Consider the following 25946-nt stretch of genomic DNA (forward strand, 5'->3'; position numbering starts at 1 on the left):
TAAAGTGCTACATTTGGATAATACCATAATCCTTTCAAATTATTATTTTATAAATCTTGTTAGCAAAATCTTCAGTATGACGTCAGAAAAAATGTACATGTGGGAGGAAAATTTACGATTTCAACTCCGTGCATAAAGGTAAGTCTCGATTCTACAGCAGTTCTAAGAAAATGCTTTGTTGAGAAGAGAAGGTTTGATTGCTTTTACTGAAATGTGATTGTGAACCATGATGAAGTAAGCATCCGGCGAACTAGTTTTATTTTGGACAAACGATTTTTTGCTATAAAATTTAATTCGAAAGAAACCCTTCGTAGAGCGACCAATTTTATTTAATTTATCGTGGTATTTAATTTATTGCAAAAAAGGCTAGACAAGGCATTTGTCTGCAGAATACAAAATATTGGTAAAGAATAACAGGGGAGAGCGATGTGCTTTGTGAAATGGCAATGACATTACAAGAGTCACAAAAGGGATTGGTAGCAATGGAACTTGTGTTGCTCACTATCTTCTATGCACAAAAAAAAACCAAGACCAGCAAGATTTTCTTTATCTTTACAGATACTTACAAATAGAGTTATGAAGTTTGCTTTTAAGTTTATTTACATGAACGTAACAGCAAATATAACAACAAATAACAAATTCAATCAACATGTTATCGTTTTAACTACCTTTGAAATAAATAAATTTGGTAAAAAATGTAAAACAGTGCTGCCGAACACAGACCTCCGGATACTACATGCTTCCACAAGTTCGACTGGTCATAAAAAATGTTAAATTCATCACCAAATCGGTTCTTGTTTTGTTCCCAATGGATGCTGTTTGATTTATGAGTTGTTTCTGATCCAAACAAAGTTAAAATAAAACGCCAAAAGTAGTATATGATTGTCTTAAAAACACCAAAATTTTGCCTTGCCTCTTTATCCGGGTTATTATGAATCATGACATGGCTTGAGAGATCAGAGGGTCCCCACATCAACTCATTTCGCGAAAAAGGTGATTCTCTGTACCATAAATGTGCAGACTGGTCATCTTTTTCTGACTTTTTCTTCATATCACCCGCTGTTGCTGTGCACCGTTTGTAATACAAGCAAGTTCCATTATTGGTATTGTTGTTGGTATCACTCTTATGACGTGGAGTTGTAAGAACACAATTATCATACCCTTTGCAATAATCATCGTTGAATTGAACATAAAAAATGTTTGTAGCTTTGGCGTTAGACAAACCGAAACTTTCAGCAGAACTGGTTCTGCGTAGTCTTAGTTTGGTAAGTTTTGACGAGACAAATGCTCTTTGACTATCGCTTCCATCTGAGTTGGAGTTTGGCAGGGATTTCGAACTACTAGTGCTGCCACAACGCTTTCTGCTAGCTTGAAGAAGAAAAGTTCTCATTGGCAGATGTAAATTTGTCAATCAGTTCAGTAGATTACTCTTGCTGCACAATTAAAAGTCACATACTGTATTAAACTTTAATAAAGCTGCAATAGATTGACTTTCGCTTTTATCAGCATGAAATACTGTAGTAGTAAAAATAATAGCAGAAGCACAATACAAATTCATGCACGACTTGACTATTCACATTTTAGAAAAAGCATCAATTCCAGTTCAATGTAAAAAATGTCAGTTAAAACTTCTACACAAACTTGACATAGCCTAATGTTTCTTGTTACTGAGAAGCAAAATCGACGAGCATAAAGGTTTCTGTTCTCGATTTATATTGGGCTGCTGAAAAAACTTCTTCAGTCCGTCAAAACCTTTATCTTTCTGCTTTTCCGATTAACAATTAAAATTAAAAAGACAAGCCAAATTCTTTTGTGCGGAAAATCTTATTCGATCGATAATGGATTTATCAATAGCGTTCCCTATAGTAGCCTAGTACTATGTTGAATCAACCGCTTTTTCATTTTCTTTCTCTAAAAAAATGTTAAATCAACACAGAAATAGCTCAGTTCGCCAGCAGAAATTACTTGCAAGCAACAAGGGTTACTCGATTAGCCCATTCCGTTGCCAACAAGGTTATCTTATTAACATTTAATGTAGTTTGCGAGGCTTTTTATGCACGCAGAGCAACATGTTTCTGATGTGCATAAAATATTTATGATATCACTCACAGGCTAAGGGATGAAATCAAACATTAAGCTAACTACCTCAACGCATTCAATATGTTTTCAGTCTTGTAACTTTGCTCATATCGATTAGTTTCTCCATGAAGATACACAGTAAAATGACGTTTGCACATCACTTAAACACAAGCTTGAACCTTTGCTATTTCTGAATCTCAGCTAGACATAAATGCTTTACAGCCTAAGGCAATGTTTAAGTTATACAAACAATCCACGGCACTTCATATCATGTAGAATTCAACTTTCACAAGCTTATAATGATTTCAATTGAGTTTCTTGAGGTTTGTGAAAACATCAATAAAACTCCTTGAAAAAAATTGGAGAAAGTTAAAATTCTCCTTTCAAAATCCATCAATGATATTCCGTTTTTTCTTCGAGGCATGTCACGATTGTGAAAATCCGCCTAACTTTCACATACAGGAAATCAATACAACTAATCTAAAAGTAACTATATGAGGCCTATCTTTAGCTACAACTGATAATGTTTATCTTGCCAACGTACCAGATCATTTATATGCAGCATTTGTGGGGTGACCGAAAGAGTGAAACATAATCATTATGAAGACTACGATTTTACGAAGCTGGCTACTTCCGATATATAGTTCCACATTCAATCACACAGGAAAATGTCTACGAAAACCCTATGTAGAGAAATTCTGAAATTATTGGTATAGCTTGTAGACAAATATTCACCTGGCAAATTACCTTCATCAAACTACCTGTCGCGCAGTTGTGGTAAAAAAAGTTTCAGCTAAAAGTTAAGCAAAGCTGAACATCCTTCCATAATTTGCCACGGATAACAGATAACACTTTTTTTGTAATGTGTTTGAACTTTGATTGTTTCGAGAACAGAAAGCTCGATATTCAATAGAATGTTGTTTACATGAGTGTCAACAAAATAGATATCTGTTGGCAAGAAAAGTGCAATCTCACACAATGACATATATTAGATGTAAATTTTTTGTCTCGGTTTATTTTTATTTCGAATTAGCCTACATTTATTTGTAATGTCAAAGAGATTCGATGCAATGCATTGCACAGTTAGCATGCATGATAAACTAACGTAAGAACTAAATTCACAAAGAAATCGACAACGTGACCGCGTACTTGTTTGCTTGCTTGGGAAATGTTGTTGGAACGCAAGAGATCAAGAAAAAAGCATTTATGAAAGCTTTTAGGAGTGGCCGAAAAATGATAAAGTTGTGTGACACCAAAATCTTCCAATTCATTGCAACCCTTCGTGCCTAAATATCATTTTTCTTCCTTTTGAAAAAAAAGTAATTTTTCTTGGTTGTAACTTGAAAACGGAACGATTGGACAATTATTCAGTTTTTTTTCATTTTGTTTTACTTTTACCCATATCCTGTTTCCTGCGTCAGTTGGATTAAATCATTAAGGGATCAAATATTTAACTAAATTCTTTATTATCACATTACATAAACGATGGACTCCCATCAGCATCAGGATGCTTGGAATTCTTCCTTAACCAACTATAGTAGTCTACTGCACGCTTTTCTCTTCGAAGATAGGCATTTCCATCTACACACTCCTGTCTAACCATTTTCAACTTTCATTTTAGAAATGATCATTCTGTCAGAAACGACAAAAAGCAAAAGGTAATGGCTTGTCTTAACCTGTGTAACAACGTTTCATTTCAAAAACGTTACTTTTATTATTGTTTTATAAGTGAGACTATCTTACAACAACATTGTAGGGCCTATCCTACTGTGAAACAAATGTGCTTGTTACGAAAGAAATTTACGTTCATAAAATAAGTAACCGAGTGTTTTCTGATAAAACATCGCAAAAACTGACAAATAAACTTTCGTACTTTTTAGAATAAACAATCAGTTAGCCTACTGTTTTGACTATTAGTAAAACTCTGGAGCATCCCGTTCGTGAATAAGAAACACAAAAATAGGGAACAAATTTAGCACTGTCGTGACTACACTGCGTAATGCGTTGAAGTACCAAACGAGGCTAAGCAATTTCTAGACATAAACAACACCAAGACTATCTTGGCTTTCAGGCTTTCTTGGTTGGGGCGTGATAGAGCCTTTTTAAAAGCACAGTGATTCTTGACTAAATCCCCAGCATTAAAGTTGTCGTCAGTACTGTAGAACTTATATTGCGGAACACAAAATTTTTGTCGACTTACATGGGATAAAATTTGCTTTTTGACAAGCAAGCAATAATAATCAAAATAGCATGGTCGGTTATGCTTTTGTAATGTGTATAAGCTACTGCTACAAACTATTACTCCATGTTATAATGGTAAATTTACTTAAAATTACTGTATATCGCATAGCTACATTTTGCTACAGTTTAGCTTTTATAACAGATAACTTCACAAGAAGAGCGTAAATTATGATGCTGGTTTGTGGACACTGCATAAAAACTTTACAACACACAATATTGTCAAGTGATGCATCCCAACATTGTTTTGGTGTGCAATTGCATGCTTAGCCTACATAAATTTATTTTTTTCTTTTTTCTAATGTCAACACAGTATAGGTCTACTACAGTACAGTGGCTACCTTTACTCTTTGAGAAAACGTAAAACCGTGCTTTGACAAGTCGAACTTTTCGGCAAAGCCTATGATCAAGAACACACAAAGTTTTCTAAGACCTGTTTTTACAATATAGCAGTCGTTAGGCTATTCTTCTCTTGAGTAATTTAAAAAAAAAAGAAAGAAGAGAGCAACTTATCGATAATTCTCATTTATATGTAATAATTGCGAAAAGCTTACACGCAGGCTTGGACAACTAGAATTTTTGTAGTCTTTCGAAATTAGATTAGAATTATAATTGGAGTAATTTAAGCTTTTACTAATTAGATTAGAATTAGAATTAGAGCTACCCAAGATTTCACAAATTAGAGTAGATTTTAAACTAGATTAGAATTAGTTAGACGCAGTTGTAACATCTTTTTTTTTGTTAGATAAAAACGCCAATGTGGCAACTCGGGATCAAAGTGTCATTCCACCATCACAGCGCCAAAATCACTTACGTCATTACATTGTAACGTCAGTGAAATGATGAATCAATCGATTTTTTCATGACTTTGCTGCTCAAGGGATGGAATGACACTTTGATCTTGATCATTTTATTGCATTTTTTTTGTATAACGTTGATAAAAGCGCAGTATCCTTCCATTTGCCAAAAAATACTGTTGAACAAACTAAAATTTTTAGCAAAACTGGAGATTGGATAAGAACTACCATTAGAGCAAACAAGTTTTTACCGAATTAGATTAGAATTACCCACATTTCGCTCTAATTTATCGAATTAGACAACTAGAATTATCTAGTTGTCCAAGTCTGCTTACACGCTCTAACTCAGTGGTTCCCAACTCGTTTTTAAGGCGACCCATTTTTACGAAAAATTAAGTTCGGTAAAATCTTGCGACCCAAGCAAATTGTCGTAATATTTTAAAAGCCATACAACATTGTGTTGCAAACAAACAGCACTACAAAAGCAGTAACTTTTTCCGAAAATAATATGTTTATCGAACCACTAATAAGATAGCTGTGCTGACTTGCTGTCAGTGAGTTTTTGAAATCGAGGCGATATTTTGCTTAGGCATAGCCGCATGTCGGCTTTAACTTCCAGCCGGTTTCGTTGTTTAGTTTTCAATACACACATGGCGCTAAATCCAATCTTACAAAGCCAAGTTGTTGCAAATTGAATCTGTTTTTTAATCCCTAATTGTGAAACTGTGGGATACACTTTGTACATGGAAGCCCAAAAGTGGATGTTTGCAGAATCTTTGGGGTATTTGTCTTTAAAGGACGCAAAAGAAATACGGTTTGCTACTTCTGTCGTCAGTGGCGTACGCAGGATCTTCTCAAGGGGGGGGGGGGCATTGAGAGTAGCGTAGCCAGGAATTTTGAAAGGGGGGGTTGACGACCGGCGGGCGAAGCCCGACGGCGTTTTCGCGTAAGACGACACCCAGCGGCGGGGGTCTGGGGGTCCTCCCCCAGAAAATTTTGAAAAATTATTTTGAATTTGGTGCATTCTGAGAGCATTTTCAACAAAAATGTGGGTATGAATATTCCTGTAAAATGGTGCTGTCAGGTGGCATAGCAAAAGGATAAGATCATGTTTTCATCGACATTTTTCGGAAATAAAGCTAAATCTCTATGTTTTCTTGTTGTTAATTCCTGGATGAGATGTTTGAATGTTTGGTATTGGCAAAACTCGCTCTTTTAATGCAGTTTTGTTTAAAATTAGGCAATTTTTTTTTAGACTGAAAGCATCACTCTTAATATCGTGACGTCACACGCGTACCAAAGGGGGTTGTAACTCCCAACCCTCCCCCCCCCTTGGCTACGCCACTGGCCATTGATATCCCAGACGTCTTCATGATATCCCAGTATGGTTTAAGTTTAGACTTTATCCATTTCTGTCTCACTATCATAGGCTTTCAGAACACTATGCTACATTGGCATACCTGCGTGGGGTGGGGTAGGTGGATTGGGCCATGTATTTCGTATTGGCTTAGTCTATATTGTTAATTGCTTTGACAGAGCAATGCAAAACATATTAAATGCCTTAATCTACGTCGCTAACTACTAAAACATTTTTAAGGGGGGGGGGGGGCCATGGCCCAATGGCCCCCCCTGCGTACGCTAGTGTCTGTCGTTATGTCCATAAACTGTTCTGCAACATGGATGGAAAGTTGAGGCAGACCTTTTCCAACAAATGGATCAATTATCCAATCATTTTGGTTATTAAGTGTTAGAGATTCTCCATAGTAGAGCACAAACTTTTTGGCAAACTGTTCCAGGTGACTAATTATCATTTGCTTAATATCAACTTCATTGCCACAGATATATTGCGTTAGCTGAGGAAACATATCGTACTCATCTCTGGTGACATAACTTTTCCAGAATATGAGTTTTTTGTGATAAGCAGAAACTTTTGCGGCGTGATCAATCGCCGTAAAACCGTTGCCTTGCATAAATTTAGAGAATTCAGAGAGTCAAATATATCGGCAAGGTAAGGAACTTTTGCCTTGAAATCTTCTTGCAAAAACTTCTCGGCTAATCTCACACAGTTCTGTTGCCTCAGGAAGATAGCAATCTTCTCCCGCAAATTACAAACTCGCTTCAGGACACGACCTCGTGACAACTATCGCACTTCTGTGTGCAACAGCAATGCTTGATAATACTGTAATCAGAACCCACAAAGACGAAAACAAATGCCGATTTAGTGGACTTGTTTTGATGAAGTTTACACAATACACACTTCACATCATTCAACACTTAGTGCAGCTCTTGAGACAGCTTTTGTGCAGCAAAGGCCTCTCTGTGGAGAAAGCAATAAGTCCATACAGCACTTGGGGCTTTGTCTTTGATGCGTTTTACCACACCAGACTATGCGTGGTCCAACGCGTGGAAAACTTTGTCATAGTTTGTCCGACATAGCGTTCGTGACATATAGTGCACGTTACAATATATCGACGGTCGAAAACAAAAAAGTCGTAAGTCCATTTTTACACATTGGAGTAAAAGGCCAAAAAAACAATATTTTCCTTTTTGAATATCGTTAATGCTTTTGCTTTAAGCAATAATATCTGTAATTATAGTAGTAAAATAGTAGTAGATAGCCCTAAGTGCATAGGCTTTGAAAATGTAAAAAAGGGAATTTCTCAAAATGTCACTTACGACTTTTTTGTTTTCGACCGTCGATATATCCCGTAACTTTGTCAAGTTAATTTATGTTTGAGACTGAAATTTTTGTTGGGTTTACATTTAATAATAATAATAACAATAATAACTTAAAAGCGAAAATTGTTAAAACTTCTTGCACTACGATCATGCTACAAAGCTTTCCGATGCCTCGACATGAAACGATTCATGACTTGTGTTTATATTTTCCAGTTTTGTGATCGATCTCATCACGTTTGAAATTTTTTTTATTGTTATTTTTTTTGCCCAAGATACAATATGCCTGAAAAACAAGCGACCCCAAAAAATTATCAGGCGACCCAACTTTGGGTCGCGACCCATGAGTTGGGAACCACTGCTCTAACTCACGCTCTAACGTGCTTTTGGTTCTAATTTAATTATCGGTTTCACTGAAACCGGTAATTTGTCTAACGGCGTTTTACCATTATGACGACATTTAGAAAAAGAAAGAAATAATTCTAGTTTGAGCACAAAATCAAACGGAAAAGTATTTCTAGAATTACACAACAAAGCAGCTTCGTGGAGTTGTGGCAGAGAGCTGGGCACTGTTTTTAGCCCAACGCACCAAGCGAAGTAGAAAAGCTAAGCTAGGCTCGCAGCACAGGCCAGAGTTTTTATGCATTACTTTATTGCAAAGCACTTGAACGTCACTATAATTGCATTAGCAATAATAAAAGCATTTATTTTTAATAATTACTGATTCAATTGTGGTGCAGCCACTCAAAAGAAGGTTGATTAAGTTTATTACCCCTTGGCTACGCTACTGGACAGCAGTATTGTTTTTGTTAACATAATTAGGCTAGGTCTTCTCATCGGTCGGGCAGATGGTCTTGGCTTGTCTCAGGTCTTTGTTTTTCACATGGCAATGTTTTGATCTTAGGCTACAAATTTTGATCAAATATAAGTTTGGTTTATTCACTTTGTTGTTTTCACACATGTTGTAGCTCAAAGTCGGGAAACTTAATTTGGATAATATGAGTAGGCTAGCCGAATTTAATTTTATTTCAATTTGGCAAAGCCAACTCGAGCAATTTCAATTTTTATCAAATTTAAAACACTGGATTGGCGCCAATTAATAAAACTCAAAAACGATTTAACTTTTGCTTTTGCATACAGACATGGTAACTAGAGCTTTTTCAATTGGATCAGAATTAAACGTAGATCTAGCGTTACTCAACCATCTTGAGATTAAGCTTAGATTGAAAATATCGAGTTAAAGTGTTGGCCTGGGTCATAAAAAGTTGAATTAACATGCGAACTAGTATGTTGGGGGTACAGTAATTTAGTTGAATCACATGCAATAAGTACTAAATTTTGGAATCCATTTGTGAAAATGGCAACGGTTATTTTGCGCAAAAAAGTGTGTTACAAGAAGAGAGATATAGACAAAGTTATCTTTCTGCCTGCTTGATCTCTTCACTTTAACCCGTTTCATGGGATGAGCAAAATACATAAGGATAGTGTCAATGCAAAAGAATGCATCAGCTTAAATATTTGGCGCCAGTCAAAAGCAGACTTAAACAACTAGCCTACTAGCTAAATCTAGTTGTTTAATTCGATGAATTAAGCTTAGAGCGAAATGTCGGTAAATCTAATCTAACTTTGCAAAAGTAGGTTTACTCTAGTTGCAGGCCTACTGTAGTTCTAATCTAATCTCTGGTTTTGCCAAACAGCATTTTTCAGAAAATGATAAGAAACTCATGAGGCACTCCAACTAAAGCAGCACAACCCCAGGCCCAACAAACAATTATTCGCTGGAGATGCATCTTTTTTGTTGAATTTGTATTACATTACGTTTGTTTTATGTTGCTTAGTGGTTTTTCCTTGATTGCCTTTATGTTGTTCCGCTCACTATCTTGTCTCATGACTAGTTCACAACACTCCCGCATGGTTTATGACAGATTGTTAGGCTACCACCTTTTGTGTTTGTTCGTCAGTTGTTGCTTGTACGCAGGTCAGTGCAGTTTTATTTAATTTCAGTCATTTATTATTAACATTTCACGAATATTTGTTTTTGTTTAGATGAATTAATGTATTTTCCTGACGAGGGCAGAAAGTTTTGCCGAAAAAGTTTGAAGTTGTGTAGCTATTTTTATTTTATGTATTATTTTTTGAATTATGCAATTCAATCTTGTAAAGCTGTTATCAATTGTCTGTCTATGAAAAGAAACTGCGCTTTATCTACGTCATGCAAGGAAAATGTAACAAAGCGTTCAAGATCAAAGTGACATACTGTCATTCCATCGCCTAAAACAGTCATTAAAAATTCCATTATTTTATTAATTGACCTGCGTCACAATGCCTACTGTGACGTTTGTGGTAAAGAAGGTTTTAATGCTGTTATGGTGGAATGACACTTTGATCCATAGTTGCCATATTGACATTTTTATCCAGATATGCAACAACTGCGTCTATATCTAATTTGTGAAAAAATGAGTAGGCTAGCCCTAATTCTAGTTCAATTTATGAAAACTTGATTGCAAGTAATTCTAATTAAAATTCTACTTTAAAAAATGCTCAGAACATTCTAGTTGTCCAAGACTGGTCAGTGAGAGAGAAAAAAAGACTTTTATTTCGTCTGTTGTGAGAATAGTACGGTACAATTATACACAATACGAATAAAATAATACCATAAGCAATCTAGATGTCACAACAGACAGGAAGAGAGAAGCAAATAGAGCGAGGAGAGAAGAGAGTGAAAAGAAAGAGAAAAGCACAGCAGACAGAAGCAGACTTGAACAACCAGAGATATCCATAGTTGACAAAGGAACTCCTGAAAAGAAAAAACAAGCCAAGAGCAACTTGGTGTTCGGACAATTGCAGTTCCTACCCCGATTAGTAGAGTAGCTCGTCCAAAGACATAGATGCGGCTAACAATCGGCTGTACTCTGTCATGCCGTCAATATCAAGAAAGAAGATGGAGATTGCTTTATTTCGATCAACTCAAAAAAAAGATTTTGGAGGATGAAGTTGAAAGATAATTCACAACAGAGAGCGAGAGCTTTGACTGTGATGTTTTACAGTAGCCTACTAGAAAAACGATCATCATTTTCTTCATCTGAAGCCTGCTGGTCGAGACTTTTTGACTGGGCTGTGGAGTCTGATGGATTTTGGCGTTGAAAAAACGGCGACTCCGACTTGATACAAAACAAGGAAAGATAAAACTTTTATTTGCAATATTTTTTCAACACAATATGATTGTTCTTCGTATTGCGCCCTAAAACTGTAGGCTACGAGATGGCCTGATAGAAGTGTTTGTTTTTGTCCGTTTTTGTAAAAGATCTATATAAAACTGAATAAACCATTTCAATCGCAACTTAAATGAAATTAAATTTTAAAAAAATGAACAAGGACAATAGTTAAAAAATATCTGACAACTTTAAAAAATTGTTTAAAAAACGGGGCGATTACTGTAAACCCGTATCAACGTAAGGTCAATCGAATGCTTAATATTCTCGTACTTTTTATTGTTGAAACTTAAGTTTCTCACTTTACTTTTATAATGTAGCCTATGACCTAATTACCTTCATAATTTGCATAAAAATTGTCATTATTACTGCTCGTAGACTAATTTCGCAGACTAATTTGTTTCTTGGCAACCACATAACATTTTTAGTCATTTTTTTTTAAGTGAACTGCTGTAAATTTTACTGTGCTATGCTGTTGATAAAAGTTGTACTGAAGAGGGTTCAATACCCGAAATCGCGCGATATGCAACATTGAATTTCAGATGGGAAAAATGCAACAGAAGAGTTTCAAATTGGACTTTGTCTCACTTTTACGCATGTACTCATACAATTAACATGTACTCTAAAAGGTCGTCGTTTATATTATAGTGTTCACATTTTTCTTAAACTTTAAAAAATGTGGCAACCCTAAAAAATCTGGCATTACTGAAGCCGGAGCGGCAGCCAGCCGGAGCGGCGGCCAGCCGGTTACAAATTGAGTTCTGAGAAACAAAAGAGTCAGAGTCGTATATTTTTCGCGGATCCCACAGCCCTGCTTTTAGGTATGATGGCCACTTCGGCTCCTCAGAACGAGTCTTTAGCCATGCAGGGAAATTGTACAGGGCAGTCTTTGACAACTAAACTTCTTTTAACATTTCTAGATTAGATTATTAGAATTGTAGTCTAATTAGAGCTATTAAAGTTTTACAAATTAGATTAGAATTCAAACTAGATTAGAGTTAATGAGACGCAGTTATCGCAATCTTTTTTTATTTGGATAAAAACGCTAATATGACAACTTTGGACCAAAGTTACAAAGTGTCATTCCACCATCACAGCACTAAAATCTGCGTTATATCACATACGTCATAGTAGACATTGTGACGCAGGTGAATTTATAAAATTATTTGTGTTTTTAATGGCTTCGCTGCGTGTGGAATGACAGCATGGCACTTTAATCTTAATCGCTTTGTTGCATGAGCACTTTGATCTTAATCGCATTTTCCTTGCATGAGTTCGATAAGGGCGCAGGCTCCTTTTATTTTCTGAAAAACACCATTGGACAAACTAGAATTTTTGGCGAAACTACAAATTAGATTAGAACTACGATTAGATTAAACAACATTTTGCCAAATTAGATTAGAATTACCGACATTTCGCTACAATTCATCAAATTAGACTTAGCTAGTTGTCCAAGTCTGCATTAGCCTATACTTTAATTCGACAGATTGGTCGACACGTTGTTCAGTAGTCTGCACGTCTCACAACTGAACAGTCGGCTATGTTGCAATCTGAGAAAAAAAACGGAAACCTTTAGATTTTAGAATCCGATGCTACGAGTAGGGGAGAGTGGGGCACAATTGGACATGGGGGACAATTGGACATCGTATTTTATAGAAAAAATTGGAAACTCTGGAACTCCAAGCCTCGGCGGCAAAAAATTAGTTTCACATCAATCGTTGCACTATGAAAATTCTAAGAGTTTGTGTTGGTCGTGTATTGAGTTTGGCTGTGGGAAGTCTTTTAGCAACTGTATAGCCTAGTATTTTTTGTGGATTTTGTTTTAATCGTAATTTTTTCACGTAAACTAAAAATGTTTAGTTTCTTTTTCTGTTTAAGCCATATAGCCTAGAGTAAAGTGTCTTTTCATTACCTTTGCTTTGACCTGGCTTTTAGAAGAAGTTGTCCCTGCCCAACTTTAAATCGATGTTGGTGTGTGGGCACAATTGGACACAAATTTTGGGGTACAATTGGACAGCAACACACATGGTATATCATACTGCAAGGATATTTCTTTTAATAGTGTATGGTCTCATGTAATAAAATGTCATTTAAACGTTGTAATAACATTAAAAATTCATGTTTTGGGAAACAAGATAAAATTTTAAGAAAAGGGGGGGGGGAAATTGCTTTTCCAATACCCCCTCCCCCGTGATAACGTCTCTGATTTTACCGCAATAAACAAGTGAAGTCTATTTATTATAGTCCTTGTCATTTTCTTGATTACTTTTGTGTTGGTTTAAACTGTTGTTTCTAAACCATTGATAAAATTTGCAAATGTCCAATTGTGCCCCATTACCGGGATACAATTGGACACAAACAATATTTTTTTCAATTGAATATAGTATTTAATTTGCATTGCCTAAGTGTTGTTTCACTGTCTCATTTTGTTAACAGTGTGATATTTTGTTATTGTGAAAAAGTTGGATTTTGTTAGACTTTTAATAAAGACGAGATTTCTATTTTACTATTTTTTGTCCAACTGTGCCCCACTCTTCCCTACTCAATTTATTTTTGTTTTAACAGTAGGCCAGTTACTAGGTCAGTAATTAGCTAAAACAGTCCCTTCTACTGCACATTAAATTCAACATCTACAGACCAGACTTGGACAACTAGAAGTTATGTAGTCATTCGAAATTAGATTAGAAATTATAATTAGAGTAATTTAAGCTTTTACAAATTAGACTAGGATTAGAATTAGAGCTACCCAAGATTTCACAAATTAGAGTAGAATTTAAACTAGATTAGAATTAGTTGGATGCATTTGTCACATATCTTTTTTTAGTTAGATATAAACGCCAATGTGGCAACGCGATCAAAGTGTCATTCCACCATCACAGTAACGTCAGTGAATTGTTGAATTAATCTAATTTTTCATGACTTTGTTGCTCAAGGGATGGAATGACACTTTCATCTTGATCGTTTTATTACATTTTCTTTGTATAACGTTGATAAGAGCGCAGTATCCTTCCATTTGCCAAAAAATACTGTTGGACAAACTAACTTTTTTAGCAAAACTGGAGATTGGATAAGAACTACAATTAGAGCAAACAAGTTTTTACCGAATTAGATTAGAATTACCGACATTTCGCTCTAATTTATCGAATTAGACAACTAGAATTATCTAGTTGTGTAACGTAGAATTATGTAGTTGTTGTGTGTTGCAACGTCTGTAGCAGACTTGGACAACTAGAATTATCTAGTAGCAGACTTGGACAACTAGAATTATCAAGTTGTCCAAGTCTGCTACAGACGTTGCAATACAGAATGCAATAAAATTCAAGCCAGACACCAGACAATAAGATGTTGTCTCAGTAGCTGATGGAAAAAAAAAATGAGGTGCGCCAGAGTTCCAACAAAGCAAAATTTTAAGAGAGAATAAACAATGCAAAATTGAGCTAAAGATTTTCCTCCAGATGCGGTAGCTTATGTAGATACCATCCTCATCAGAAAGATCGTTAAAAGCTTTTCGGAGCATTGCAGTTAAAAAAATGCTAAAAAGCGTTGGTGCTAAAACACAACCTTGTTTAACACCATTTGATATGATAAAATGTGCAGATACGTCATGGCCATGTTGAACTTGTTTGAAGTTTGACTTATCTGATGTTATTCAATAACGATAGAACAATAATAGCGGGTTACGATATGAGCTGAAAGGCTCCCATAAGTGTCTTCACATTTTAGAATCTTTAAAGCAAAAATAGGTGTTTACACATCCTAGCCTACATAAACCTATTGCATTCAGTAGTCGCATGTTAAGCATTGGAATGAACGAATCTCAACACGGATTTCAATTAGACCTCAATTTATATCAAACCATTAAAGAAGAGGTGGAACTCGAAAATAACAATAAACGGTTTCCTGCATCGCTCCGCCTTTACTTCGAGCCGTTGGATCAAGATTTAGAACATCCGACAGCACAGTGCCTGATATGTGGGAAGAAATATAAAGGATTCAGGAACTCCTTCTCCAACTGGGAAGCCCATCTCTCGTGTATGCATCCTGAGGAAAATAGAATGTATCGAGAAGCAAAAGTTGAAGAAAGCACAACACAAATAAAAAATCACTGCAACAATGGTTCATCAACAACGAAACGTCGAGTTAAAATAGGAAAGTCTTTGCCAAAGATAAAAATAACGGACCATTCTCGGGGAGACGCCAAAGGAAAATTCTCAAAACAACATCCAAAGCAGAGACGAATCACCAGGCTTTTGTTAAAGAATTTTGCTTGTGCTTCGTTGGAACTTTCAATCGTTGACGAACCAAGCTTTCGCGAGTTCATAGAGGAACTCAATGACAAGTACGCAATACCTGATCGGAAAGCAATCGAAGAATACCATCTTCTTTTGTTAAAGAACCGTATTGTGGACAGTATCAAGTCTGAAATGAAAAATTTGACCAGCGTATATGTCACTGTCGACATTTGGACAAACAATCCAATGCGTTCGTTTATCGGATTCTCTGTGCACTTCCTTGATGACCATTTCAATTTGAAATCTCGTCTTTTGTGTTGTGAACATTTTGCAGAAAGACACACTGCTGTCAACATAGGTAATAAATACGAGGATGTAGTCACAAAGTACGAAATCAACGGAAAAGTTCGACGTGTTATAAGCAACCAATCGATGTCGACAAAAAAAGCTTTCGATTTTTCTCTTTTGGACTTGAAGAACCTCGAAGTAACAACTGGAAGCACCGCTGCTGCAATTAAAGAGAAAGACAAAAATTTTCAGGAAAGCGAAGACTTTGGTGAGTCTGAAACAGATCTCAGCGCACTTCTTGGGCTGCTGCCGAAAAGAGTGCCCTGCTTTGCACATACGATACAAACTTGTATCGTGCACGCACTAGGAATCATAGAAAACAAGATGCCAAATGAATCGGAAGATCACCCAAGTAGCAAAGATTGGCGTCTAGCCAGCTCCACGCTAGCGAAGTTATTGGCGACGCGCCAGCGATAATCGCCAGCCAGCCGCCACCGATCTGCTCATCGCATAGCCGGCGTAACGCTGGCGAAATTCGACAATAAAGTCGGCTGTGCGTAAGCGCCTCGATCGCGAAAGTCGCTCAAGTTAGTTAACGGCGCGCTGTCTGTACGCCAACGAATTTCGCTAAACTTACTGGCACGTTTTTGCGGCTGCGCGCGCTGTCGCTGGACTGACGATTGTCGCCCTGCTGAAGCCCTTTTTTTTTCGGCCAGCAGCAGCAGCTGTTGTTTGCGAAATTATCAAAACAAAACACTAAAACTTTTTGAAGCATTTCGTGTATTAATTGTCTTTTTGTGGTTAAAGCGAGACGCAATTCAGGAATATAAAACAACGAAAACAATGAAGATTTTTAATACACTGTCTTACCACAGCTCCATTTTCGTAACACAATGCTAAAAAATGTTTCAGTAATAATGAATGGCGGTTTTTCTGATCATTTGTAATACAAATAACAGAACAATTTACAAGTCCAAGCCATGTGAGAGCAAAGCTAAAGACTATAAACATGAGATTATTTATAAAAGCCCAGCAGCTGTTAAGTGAATTTTGACAGTTTTCGCAAAACAATAATTTTTAAGCAAAAAATTCTATTAAAAAAACCTTTCTTGGTTTTCCAAACTATAATGAGTTTGATTAAAATGTTTGCTTGCAAGATTTACCTTAGGCCTAGGGTAGGGGTAAGTAAAATTTACTCCCGGTTAGAAACCAATTGTGTACTACATACGACAGTATCATAACTATAAGCATATATTGTAGGCTAGGTATTGCAATACGTCAAAATCACAGCACTGGAAGAAAATACACAGCAACATCAAGAACACTACTATTGCTTCCACTGTACTCTATGATGTAATAAAGATTAAAACGTAGCCAGCAGTGAAATTCAGATTAATGAGTTTTTTGTGCTATCTGGCTTTGAGGGTTGCCAGCACGGCAACCACAATTATAGGGAAGGGCCACCTGAACGACGACCATAACGCATTTTCGTTTGCACATCTGTTGTGGCTGTCATGCTGGCAACCTTCAAAGCCAGATAGCACAAAATTCAAACATCCACGTAGGATACATGCAGTATACCAACAATCATGAGTGATTATTGCGTTCCGACATCCATTAGGTAAATATAAAAAAATGGGAACAGGTCGTTTTGACGCCAAAGAGCTTTGGTTCGGGGTAATGTTAGGGATTAGGACTGGCGGCAAAACACCCCTCCGAAACCACGTTTGAATAACAACATTAAAGATATTAATTAATTGATTAATAACATTATACTCGACTTCACCACAAGAATTAATATTAGAGCATAGACGGCACAATAGTGTTTGGCAATAGCTTGTCGGGATAAGATTTTCCCAAATACAACTACTGTACGAAGGAAGCAAACCGAATTAAGAGGCACGCAAAAATAATAATTTGCAGCAAGATGTTAAAAGAGAACACTAAAAGGTCAACAGACAATCAAAAAACAGATAGCGTTCATGTATCGTCCGAATTTTTATCTGCGCCGGAAGTTTTGTTTGCCCGGTTCTTTTTTTTTTCATTTCTGTCACCACCCGCCTTCAAATACCGCTTCACTGCAGATTTTAAAACTTTGTCCGTCGCCTTGGCTTGCCTTCGAATCACATCTGTAATAATACAATATGAGCTCTCTGTGAAAACAATTTCGCTCACAACAACAACTTAATTACACTACTAACTCATTATTAGGGATCGAACCGATGGCAAGTGTCCTTAACCTGCATGAGGACATAAGCGGGGTTCATTACAATTAAATGTACTGTATAAACCCCCCTATGACGTAGCAAGACGGGTAGTAATAAAACAAAATTGTAATTAGGGAACGTTCAAATATTACGTAACGCCTGCGACGGGGGGGGGGGTATGTAAAGCGTTACGTTAGCGTCACATCGGTGGGGGAGAGGGTTTAATATAATTCATCAGTGATAATACTCAGCATTATTGAAATATCTTTTGTGATAAGGTGCTGCTGAAACCAGTGTTTTATCCTGCAACAACAACCACGCATGTGATATTGGGAAGGCATGGCTAAATAGTAGAAACTGATATATTACAGGACGTTGTCACATTTTAACGTTTATATTACAGAAAAATATTCCATTCCTTGATAAATCTTCCAATTTGTCAATCCTCAGTTGATTTGATTTATATTTAACTTCCATTCATAAAAACAAAGAAGCCTGGCATTTTCCACCATCGTACTGTAGTATGCATGGTGTTAGCAATAGCATTGCAGCACTTATTACTGACGGTAGCTCGTAAAACTACTTAAATATACAATTATATAAATACAAACTTACCAAATAACACTTTTTTATTTTCAGATCAAGAAAGGCAGTTTTTTCGTTTTTTCCACTTCAATTAAACTGAGCGGCCAGATCGTCATTTATTAAAAGTCGCATAACTCTCCACACAGTTTCCGTACAGTCATTTCCTCCAACCGTTATTTTCCATCGCTGTTAAATGAACATCCACGCGTTACTCAATAGTCAGTTTAGAACTGAACAAGGTAACAAGCGAAGTCTAGATCGTGAACTCAAACCAAACAACCACACGTTCTATATATTGGTTAATCGTTAGGTTATTCTTTAAAAATCATCATAAATTGGTTTAATAAACATGATTCTATTTTACAAACTAAAGTATTTCTGCACACAAAATGTATGTGGAAGAGTTTAGAGCAAAACAATCAAGTTTTAAAAATTGAAACTGAGCAGTTGAATAATTAAAAGCCCAGACAGCAAAATCTGTCATTTTTACATTGGTTCAATGTCCGCAGACGTCACATCAATGTAAAAATGACGAGTTTTGCTGTCTGGGAGGTTCTAATCTTTTTTGAGTATGATTTACTGTAGTTACCACCTGCAAAGCGAAAACAAACATGTAACTAATATGACAACAGTTACTTTATAGGTGCAATAACAAATATTTTGTCAACACGTCATGTTAGAATTTAACTGATCGGTTGTTGCATGACATAAGGCTGGTGTAGCCATGTCGGAATATGATTGCATGTACCTATTCCGACATGGCCTACCACACATGTAGCTTGTGGCATAAAAGTGTATAACAAATGAGTACAGTGACTTACAATAGCTGCCAAAACATCCGCATCTGCTTCTAACTTTTCTTCCAGATCAAAAAGAAAGCGTTTGTTAGCTTGCTTAAATCTTCATGTAATTAAGGTTAAAACACAATAAACTAGGACACAGTTCCCTCTTTCGACACTTTCTTACATGCTGTAGGCGTAACCGGGTACAGAAAAATAAGTGCAAAGTAAGCTTTATTGTACAGCAGTCTACCCAATAACTGAGCAAGCACAAAAGACAATTAATCAGACAAACAGGCTCTTCAAATCAAATCAACCGCGTGTTTGAAATGGCACGTGACTTCAATCAAGCGCAACTAAACGGTATGATGACGAAATTTTTCTAATCAAGCGCGAAGCTCGGCCTTTCGTAGGAAACCAACCAACGCCACCTAGAGGAAGAAGGCCCTTTCATTGCTTATTGACGTCATCACTGGTAGATCGTTACGCCTCACTAAGCAGGCTTTCTTTTCCTAACCACATGGCAAAACCAGCAATGCAGTGCCCCAGTGTCATGTGTTGATCAGTGGATGAGCTCTGAGAAGTTAATGTCTAGCAGAAATTACAGCAGTATTTATTTAGCAGGTTAATAATCCTGAAAACTAAACAATTAGGTTATTTCACACATTTATCAGGCTCTTTTTGTTACCTTATTGCAAGGTAGGCTATTGTGAATGCTAGATAACTTAGTTATAAATGCAAACTGAAAGGAATTGTAAGATTGTTTAGTTGCTAGAAATTATCTTTAAATAATATCTTCAAATTTATTTTTAAATAAATTCTGTAAGTTTGGTGAGAAAACAAGAAAAAGTTTGCAATGCCTTATATGTGCTGTGTTCCCAACTGCAATGGAAATTATCATGGTGGATTAAAAGTGCAAGTTTTCAGTTTTCCAAAAGACGAGGAATTAAAAAAGAAGTGGCTCCATGCTATCAAACGTAAAGATTTTGTTCCAACAAAGTCCAGTCGAGTATGTACTTTCAACTTATTTTGTCAACTTGTTTCAACCCTAACAGAAAATCAGTCCGTTTATGAAATGTCTGCAGACGTTGAATCAATGTGAAAAAACGATCGATTTGCTGTCTGGGAAGTAATGTCTGACTGCTGAACCGTTTAGTTTTACTGTTTCAAATAAATCTTATTCAGGCATTGCTTTCTCTGCTCTGATTGAGATATTACGAAATTTTCTTGTAATCCTGTCTAGAATCCAACGTATCTTCGATGTATTGATATGTTCCCTGTAGGCCAGCACAGAAATAGCGTTTCAAAAGGGCGAATTGGCAAAAGAAACAATCCCTTTTAAGTTTACGCTTGAATAGAGTTGTTCTGCTTGTTTAGATATAGATTAATTGTTCGAAAGAGTGTGTGCCTTTTTGAGCCAGCAAATGTTTCCCTTTTTGCAGCGTTTTTACATTGTCAGATGCTTGTTAGCTGTTTAGTGTTTACTCTTAGCAGACTTCTGAGCTGTCAGCTGGATTACAGCTTTCACGAATGCTCGAACTGCAAAATGAGAAATGTCGTATGTACAAAGCAAGTAAATACAAATTAATGAGTCTGGATGCAATGTCGGTTTTGTTTAAAAATATTTGTAATTTTTAGGTATGTGAACTTCACTTTCACAAACATGAAATCAGCAAAACTGTTTCTGCATTTGATGAGAGAACAGGAAAAGAGCTGTCTTATGATTTGAAAGTTTCGAAATTAGTACCTGGCGCTATACCATCTCAATTACCAAATTGTGCATCATATTTGAGCAAACCTTCGACATCCAAAAGAGCAAGTCGTCATGACAAACTTGAGACAATTGAAAACGCTCAGCTCTCTCAAGCAATCGCAAACAGCAAAGAAGAGTTTGCACTTGCTCTGGAAAAAGACAGTTTGACTTCAATTGAAGATGTGAAGAAAAAGTTCAAATTCGATTCTTCATGGCAGATTGTAGACAAACGTGATAAAATATTGATTTGTGAAATAAAGAGCCATGATATAACTGGGCCTGCTGTTACCTGTGCAGCAGTTTTAGATGAGCACTTAAACATGACCGCATATAAAAGCTCAGTGAATTTGCCAAAAATTGATGATTACGTTTTTCCATTGCATGTAAATTCCATATCCACATTGGAGAGTGTATTACAATTGTTGTTATTGTCTTCTGAAAATTGTACCTTTCCAAGTGAAAGTGATTTTATTTTAAAGTGCAAGCTTGTTATTAGTATTTTAATGTCAATTAAAGGTTGTTTAAATTATGAAAATGTTATTTGGTTTATTTGTCAACAGTTAACTTTAATGACACAAAAGCGACCGGTTTATTCACCAGACTTTTTAATATTTTCGTCATTATTTCATAATGTTTCACCACGAGCTTACAGATTTATTCGCGAACAAGGAAGTTGCCTTTTGCCAAGTTATTCAACAATTCGAAGATTAACTCTATCCTGTGCTATGTGTCCTTCTCTTGAGCAAGAAGAAAACTTATTTCTTTCGTATACCAAGTTAAAATACAAAACACTTGACTCTCGTTCAAAAACTGTAATGCTGCTTGTGGACGAAATTCACATAAAACCCTTTTATGATTACAAAAGGGGTAACATTGTTGGTGCAGCTTTTAACAGCACTGATGCTGCAAGAACAGCTTTTGCTTTCATGATCTCTGGTATGTTTTCTAAATTTAAAGATGTTGTTCATATTTTGCCAACTAACAAAATGTCGCACTGTTTATTGTTTGACTTATTGAAAAAAATTATTGTCGGGCTTGAAAAAATCGGATTCATGGTAATCACTGTTATAACAGATAACAATTCCATTAATGGAAAAGCGATGTCGTTATTTGCTGATCCGCCTGCTCTTTCTGTTGTGTATCCGCACCCAGCTAATTCTGAACGTCCTCTATTTTTTATTTTCGACCCTGTACACCTTTTGAAATGCGTTCGAAATAATTGGTTAAATCAGAAATGCAAATCAAGAAGTTTTATTATTCCTGATTTCAAGTTCGAGACAATGGTTACGTCCAATTCTCATGAGCATGTTGCCAGTTTTGATACTATCAAACAAACGTATTATTCCGAACATACTTCACTTCTTAAGTACACTTACACCTTATCTATGAAAGCTTTAAATCCTTCCACATTTGAAAGGCAAAATGTTAAACTGGCATTGCAAATTTTTAATGATTATGTTGCCCAAGGTGTATCGCAGTTAGGTGAAAAGTGTGTTATTCCGTATCATCAAGATACAAGTGTATTTATTAAAATCATTACTACCTGGTGGAAAATAGTTAATGTTAAAGCTCCTATGAAAGGTCGTCGCCTAAAAAGTGAATTCGAAAAGCCTTTAACTTGTGAAAAAAGTCTATCAAAGGAGTTTTTAGAATATTTTTATGACTGGTTAAAGAAATGGGATTGCATGAATGGTGCACTTGGGAAGCTCACCAAACCAACTTTCAAAGCACTGTTGCATACCACCAATGCCTTACTCGAAGTAACTGATTATTGTATAAACGAACTTGGAGCAAAATATGTGTTGCTAGGAAAACTGCAAACGGATTGTTTAGAAGATCGTTTTGGTCAATATCGACAACTAGCTGGTGGCAATTATGATGTGTCTCTTCGCCAAGTGTATGAATGTGAAAAAAAAATTCGAATGCTATCGGCTTTAGAAATTACGTTAAATAATGAGAAGATTGTGTTAAAGGATTTTTTCATTGATTGGACCAATTTGTCTGATACTGTTGAACCTTCATTATCGTTTGAGTCCATTACTGCAGAAGATTTTGCTAAATGTGAAACTGTGTTGCCTGTCATTACCTACCTTGCTGGATATTGTTGTTATACCGTTAGTAAAAAAATTAAATGTGAGGAATGCAAAGAACGCATGACTTGTGCCATGTCGGATGTAAATCGTATAAGTAATAGCTACATTTGTGCAATCACCAGAGGAGGATTATTATACCCTGATGATAAGATTATAAAGATTGTTCAAATAAATTATCTTATTGTGGACCAATTATCTGCTACTAAACAATTTCTACTCTCAAAGAACCAACGGCAGCTGGTTTTACAAACAACGTTGTGTGCTATTTTGGATTGCGATGTTGATTACTTGTCCACAAATACTTGTGAAAATGGTCACAGCATGTCAACAATAACAAAAATGACTTGCTGGGCATCTACAAATGCTTTACTCAATAATTTTTGTCGCAAAGAAAATGATGTCATTGTTCAACAAAGACTGACCAAGAAACGCAAATTGCAAACTGTTAATTCGTAATCTGCTGTCATTTATATGGTATGTTGCTGTACGAATTTAAGAATCTCTTACAATAGCAATCTAATGATGTGTGTGATGTTGATCGCCAACTGTGATAGAATTGTATATCCGTACAACATTTAATGTGTGATAATGCTCTTTTTACAAATAGTAGTTTATAAAAAATTGTAATGTTTATCAATCGTGCGTATCAAGTTTTAAGACAGTATTGTGGCATTTTGTGATTACATACAACAATTATTTGTGTATTGTTGCATGATTATTGACAACACGTCGATTAAATTTTAAATGAGACCTGCTTTTCATTTGTAATCGTGATTCATGTTTCAATACAATGGTATTATGTATGCTATCACTTGATCTTGTGTATTTGTTTGCGTGCGTGGAACTATGGTCTTGGAATGTTTAAATTAAAAAAAAAAACGTTGATTTGTGGTACTTACAGTTGCTTACAAGCACAGGGGTCACAATGATTTCTTACATGTGTGTGACATTAGGACGCAGATTGCTGGTTTACTACAACAAAACACAAGAACCGATTGAAACAAGCTTAAAAGCCATTGCAGAACTCTATTCACCATACGCGCTTCGCTGACAATCTGAACTACTCGTGATGACGTCACAAGTTTTGCCTTTTTCATGAAAGGGCCTTCTTACTCGAGAAGGTATTGAACCAACACCATCTGACGAAACTCGACTGCGCGTTGCCAGCGGAAAGCGAGCGAAAATCGAAAGCGCGTCTCTCGCTCGAAAGTCGACGGCGCAGAGCTAGCAGAAAACGCTCACATTGGCGACATCGAAAATCGTTAGCTGTAGGACGGCGCCTGACTGGCGAATATCGTCATGACTTTAAAGAAAAAAAATCATGACGATATTCGCCAGTGAGGCGCTGTCCTACAGCTAACGATTTTCGATGTCGCCAATGTGAGCGCTCGCCGCCCTGATGACGCCAGCTGCACGCCGACTATTGCTACCTGGGCAGTTGTCAAAGCGGTTACTGATCTGCTCAACGATGAATAAAGCAGCAAAAGTAATCACGGCACTGCGGACGAGCGTGACTGCTAATAAGTTTCTTGAGAAGAAAAACGTTTACATAGGCCTATCAATTCAAAATCAAACAAGGTGGAATTATTCTCTTCAAATGTTGCGGTCAATTGTAAAAGCAGGTAAAAATGTAATGAATGCAGCCCTAGGAGAATTGTCAAAACCTGAAAAGGAAAAGAACACATTAAAATTTAGCGACAAAGAGTTGGTTGTTATCAGAGAGTTGGTCGATGTGCTGAGTCCATTCGAAACTGCTACGTATCAAGCTGAAGGACATGCGGATGCAATTATTAGCAATGTCTGTGCTGTTGTCGTTGGCCTCAAAAGCTCAATGGAAGAACGAATATCAAAATTACACGTCTGTCAAATCTTGGCGCGTATCCTACTTGGTCAAGTGAATATGAAATTAAATTATTATCTTGAAGAAGAGGAGTTTCGACTCACAACCGTTTTAGACCCAAGATTTAAGGCAGACTGGTTAAAAACTGAGGAAGACAAAGATTTACTCAAAAATGATTCCATACGGTTAACAAAGGAAATTCTTGAACGGAAGAACGCTTTTGAAGTCGAGTGCTCATTGCAAAATTATTCTCACCACGATCAAAGTAGCAGCTTCTCCGAAAACGAGGACAACAAAAGCTTGTTCTCTTTCATGTCATCACCACCAAGTAAAACGAGAAAGATTGAATCAGATACAACTCAAGAAAAAGCTTTGGAAGAGGAAATTGGCAGATATTTAGCCACAGAGCGCAAGGGCATGGACTGTGATGTTTTAGCATACTGGAAAAACGAATATCGTTTTCCTTATTTGAGAAATGTTGCTAGAGAACTATTAGCCATGACTGCGACATTACCGCTGCCTAATCAAGTATTTGGTCATGTAGACCAATTGTACGCGGCAAAAAGAGACAATTTTGCCACACGAACGTTTGCAATTCTTATGCTTATTCGAATGAATTCTGACTTAGTATGAATCATAAGCATACCTGCATCAGTAGCGCACCCAGCATGGGGCTAAGGGGGCTCAAGCCCCCCCAAACTCGCCACAAAAAATAAAGTTTTTGTATGTTCCCTATGTATACCTTTTGCTTACAGGTTAGATATGAATAAGACACAACAATACAACAGGGCCGAGCATTATAACAATATATTTTACATATTTACAAATAGTTTTAACAGTCGAACGTTTTCGGCTTAATTTTAAGCCCTAATCAAGAATCAGAAAATAATTAATAAATGCAATAAATTTCAACTTCTTGAAGGTAAATTTACATTAGGAAAAAGCAACTACAGTACATAAATAACTACAAAAAATTTTGCACCACAGGGAACGTGATACATCAAGTAAATGTTGAGGAGAATGGATGCGCCTCCAGAAAATATTTAGCCTATTTGTTTAAATTTGGATTGTAGCGTATAGCGTTAACAGTGCTTCCTGAATTTTGGTGTCAAATTGGGATTTGCCTTTGCGTAAAATTATAAATGAGTCAGCAGAGAATTTTTGATC

General features: G+C 36.4%; 1 protein-coding gene and 1 long non-coding RNA gene across 2 annotated transcripts; one reads left to right on the forward strand and one right to left on the reverse strand.

The window, feature by feature from the left end:
- Positions 1-14793: 14793 nt before the first annotated feature.
- On the forward strand, positions 14794-25412 carry LOC145781645 (E3 SUMO-protein ligase ZBED1-like). Its single transcript, XM_082593320.1, has 2 exons — positions 14794-15927; positions 24375-25412. The coding sequence occupies exons 1-2, from the start codon at positions 14794-14796 to the stop codon at positions 25410-25412; spliced, it is 2172 nt and encodes a 723-aa protein (XP_082449446.1).
- Positions 17502-18463, reverse strand: LOC145782622 (uncharacterized). Its single transcript, XR_014290856.1, has 2 exons — positions 18345-18463; positions 17502-17651 (listed from the first exon to the last, which is right to left on the reverse strand). It is a non-coding gene; the product is annotated as an uncharacterized LOC145782622 (long non-coding RNA).
- Positions 25413-25946: the final 534 nt, after the last annotated feature.

The sequence above is a fragment of the Aplidium turbinatum genome, chromosome 13, assembly GCF_918807975.1.
Source record: "Aplidium turbinatum chromosome 13, kaAplTurb1.1, whole genome shotgun sequence".
NCBI lineage: Eukaryota > Metazoa > Chordata > Ascidiacea > Aplousobranchia > Polyclinidae > Aplidium > Aplidium turbinatum.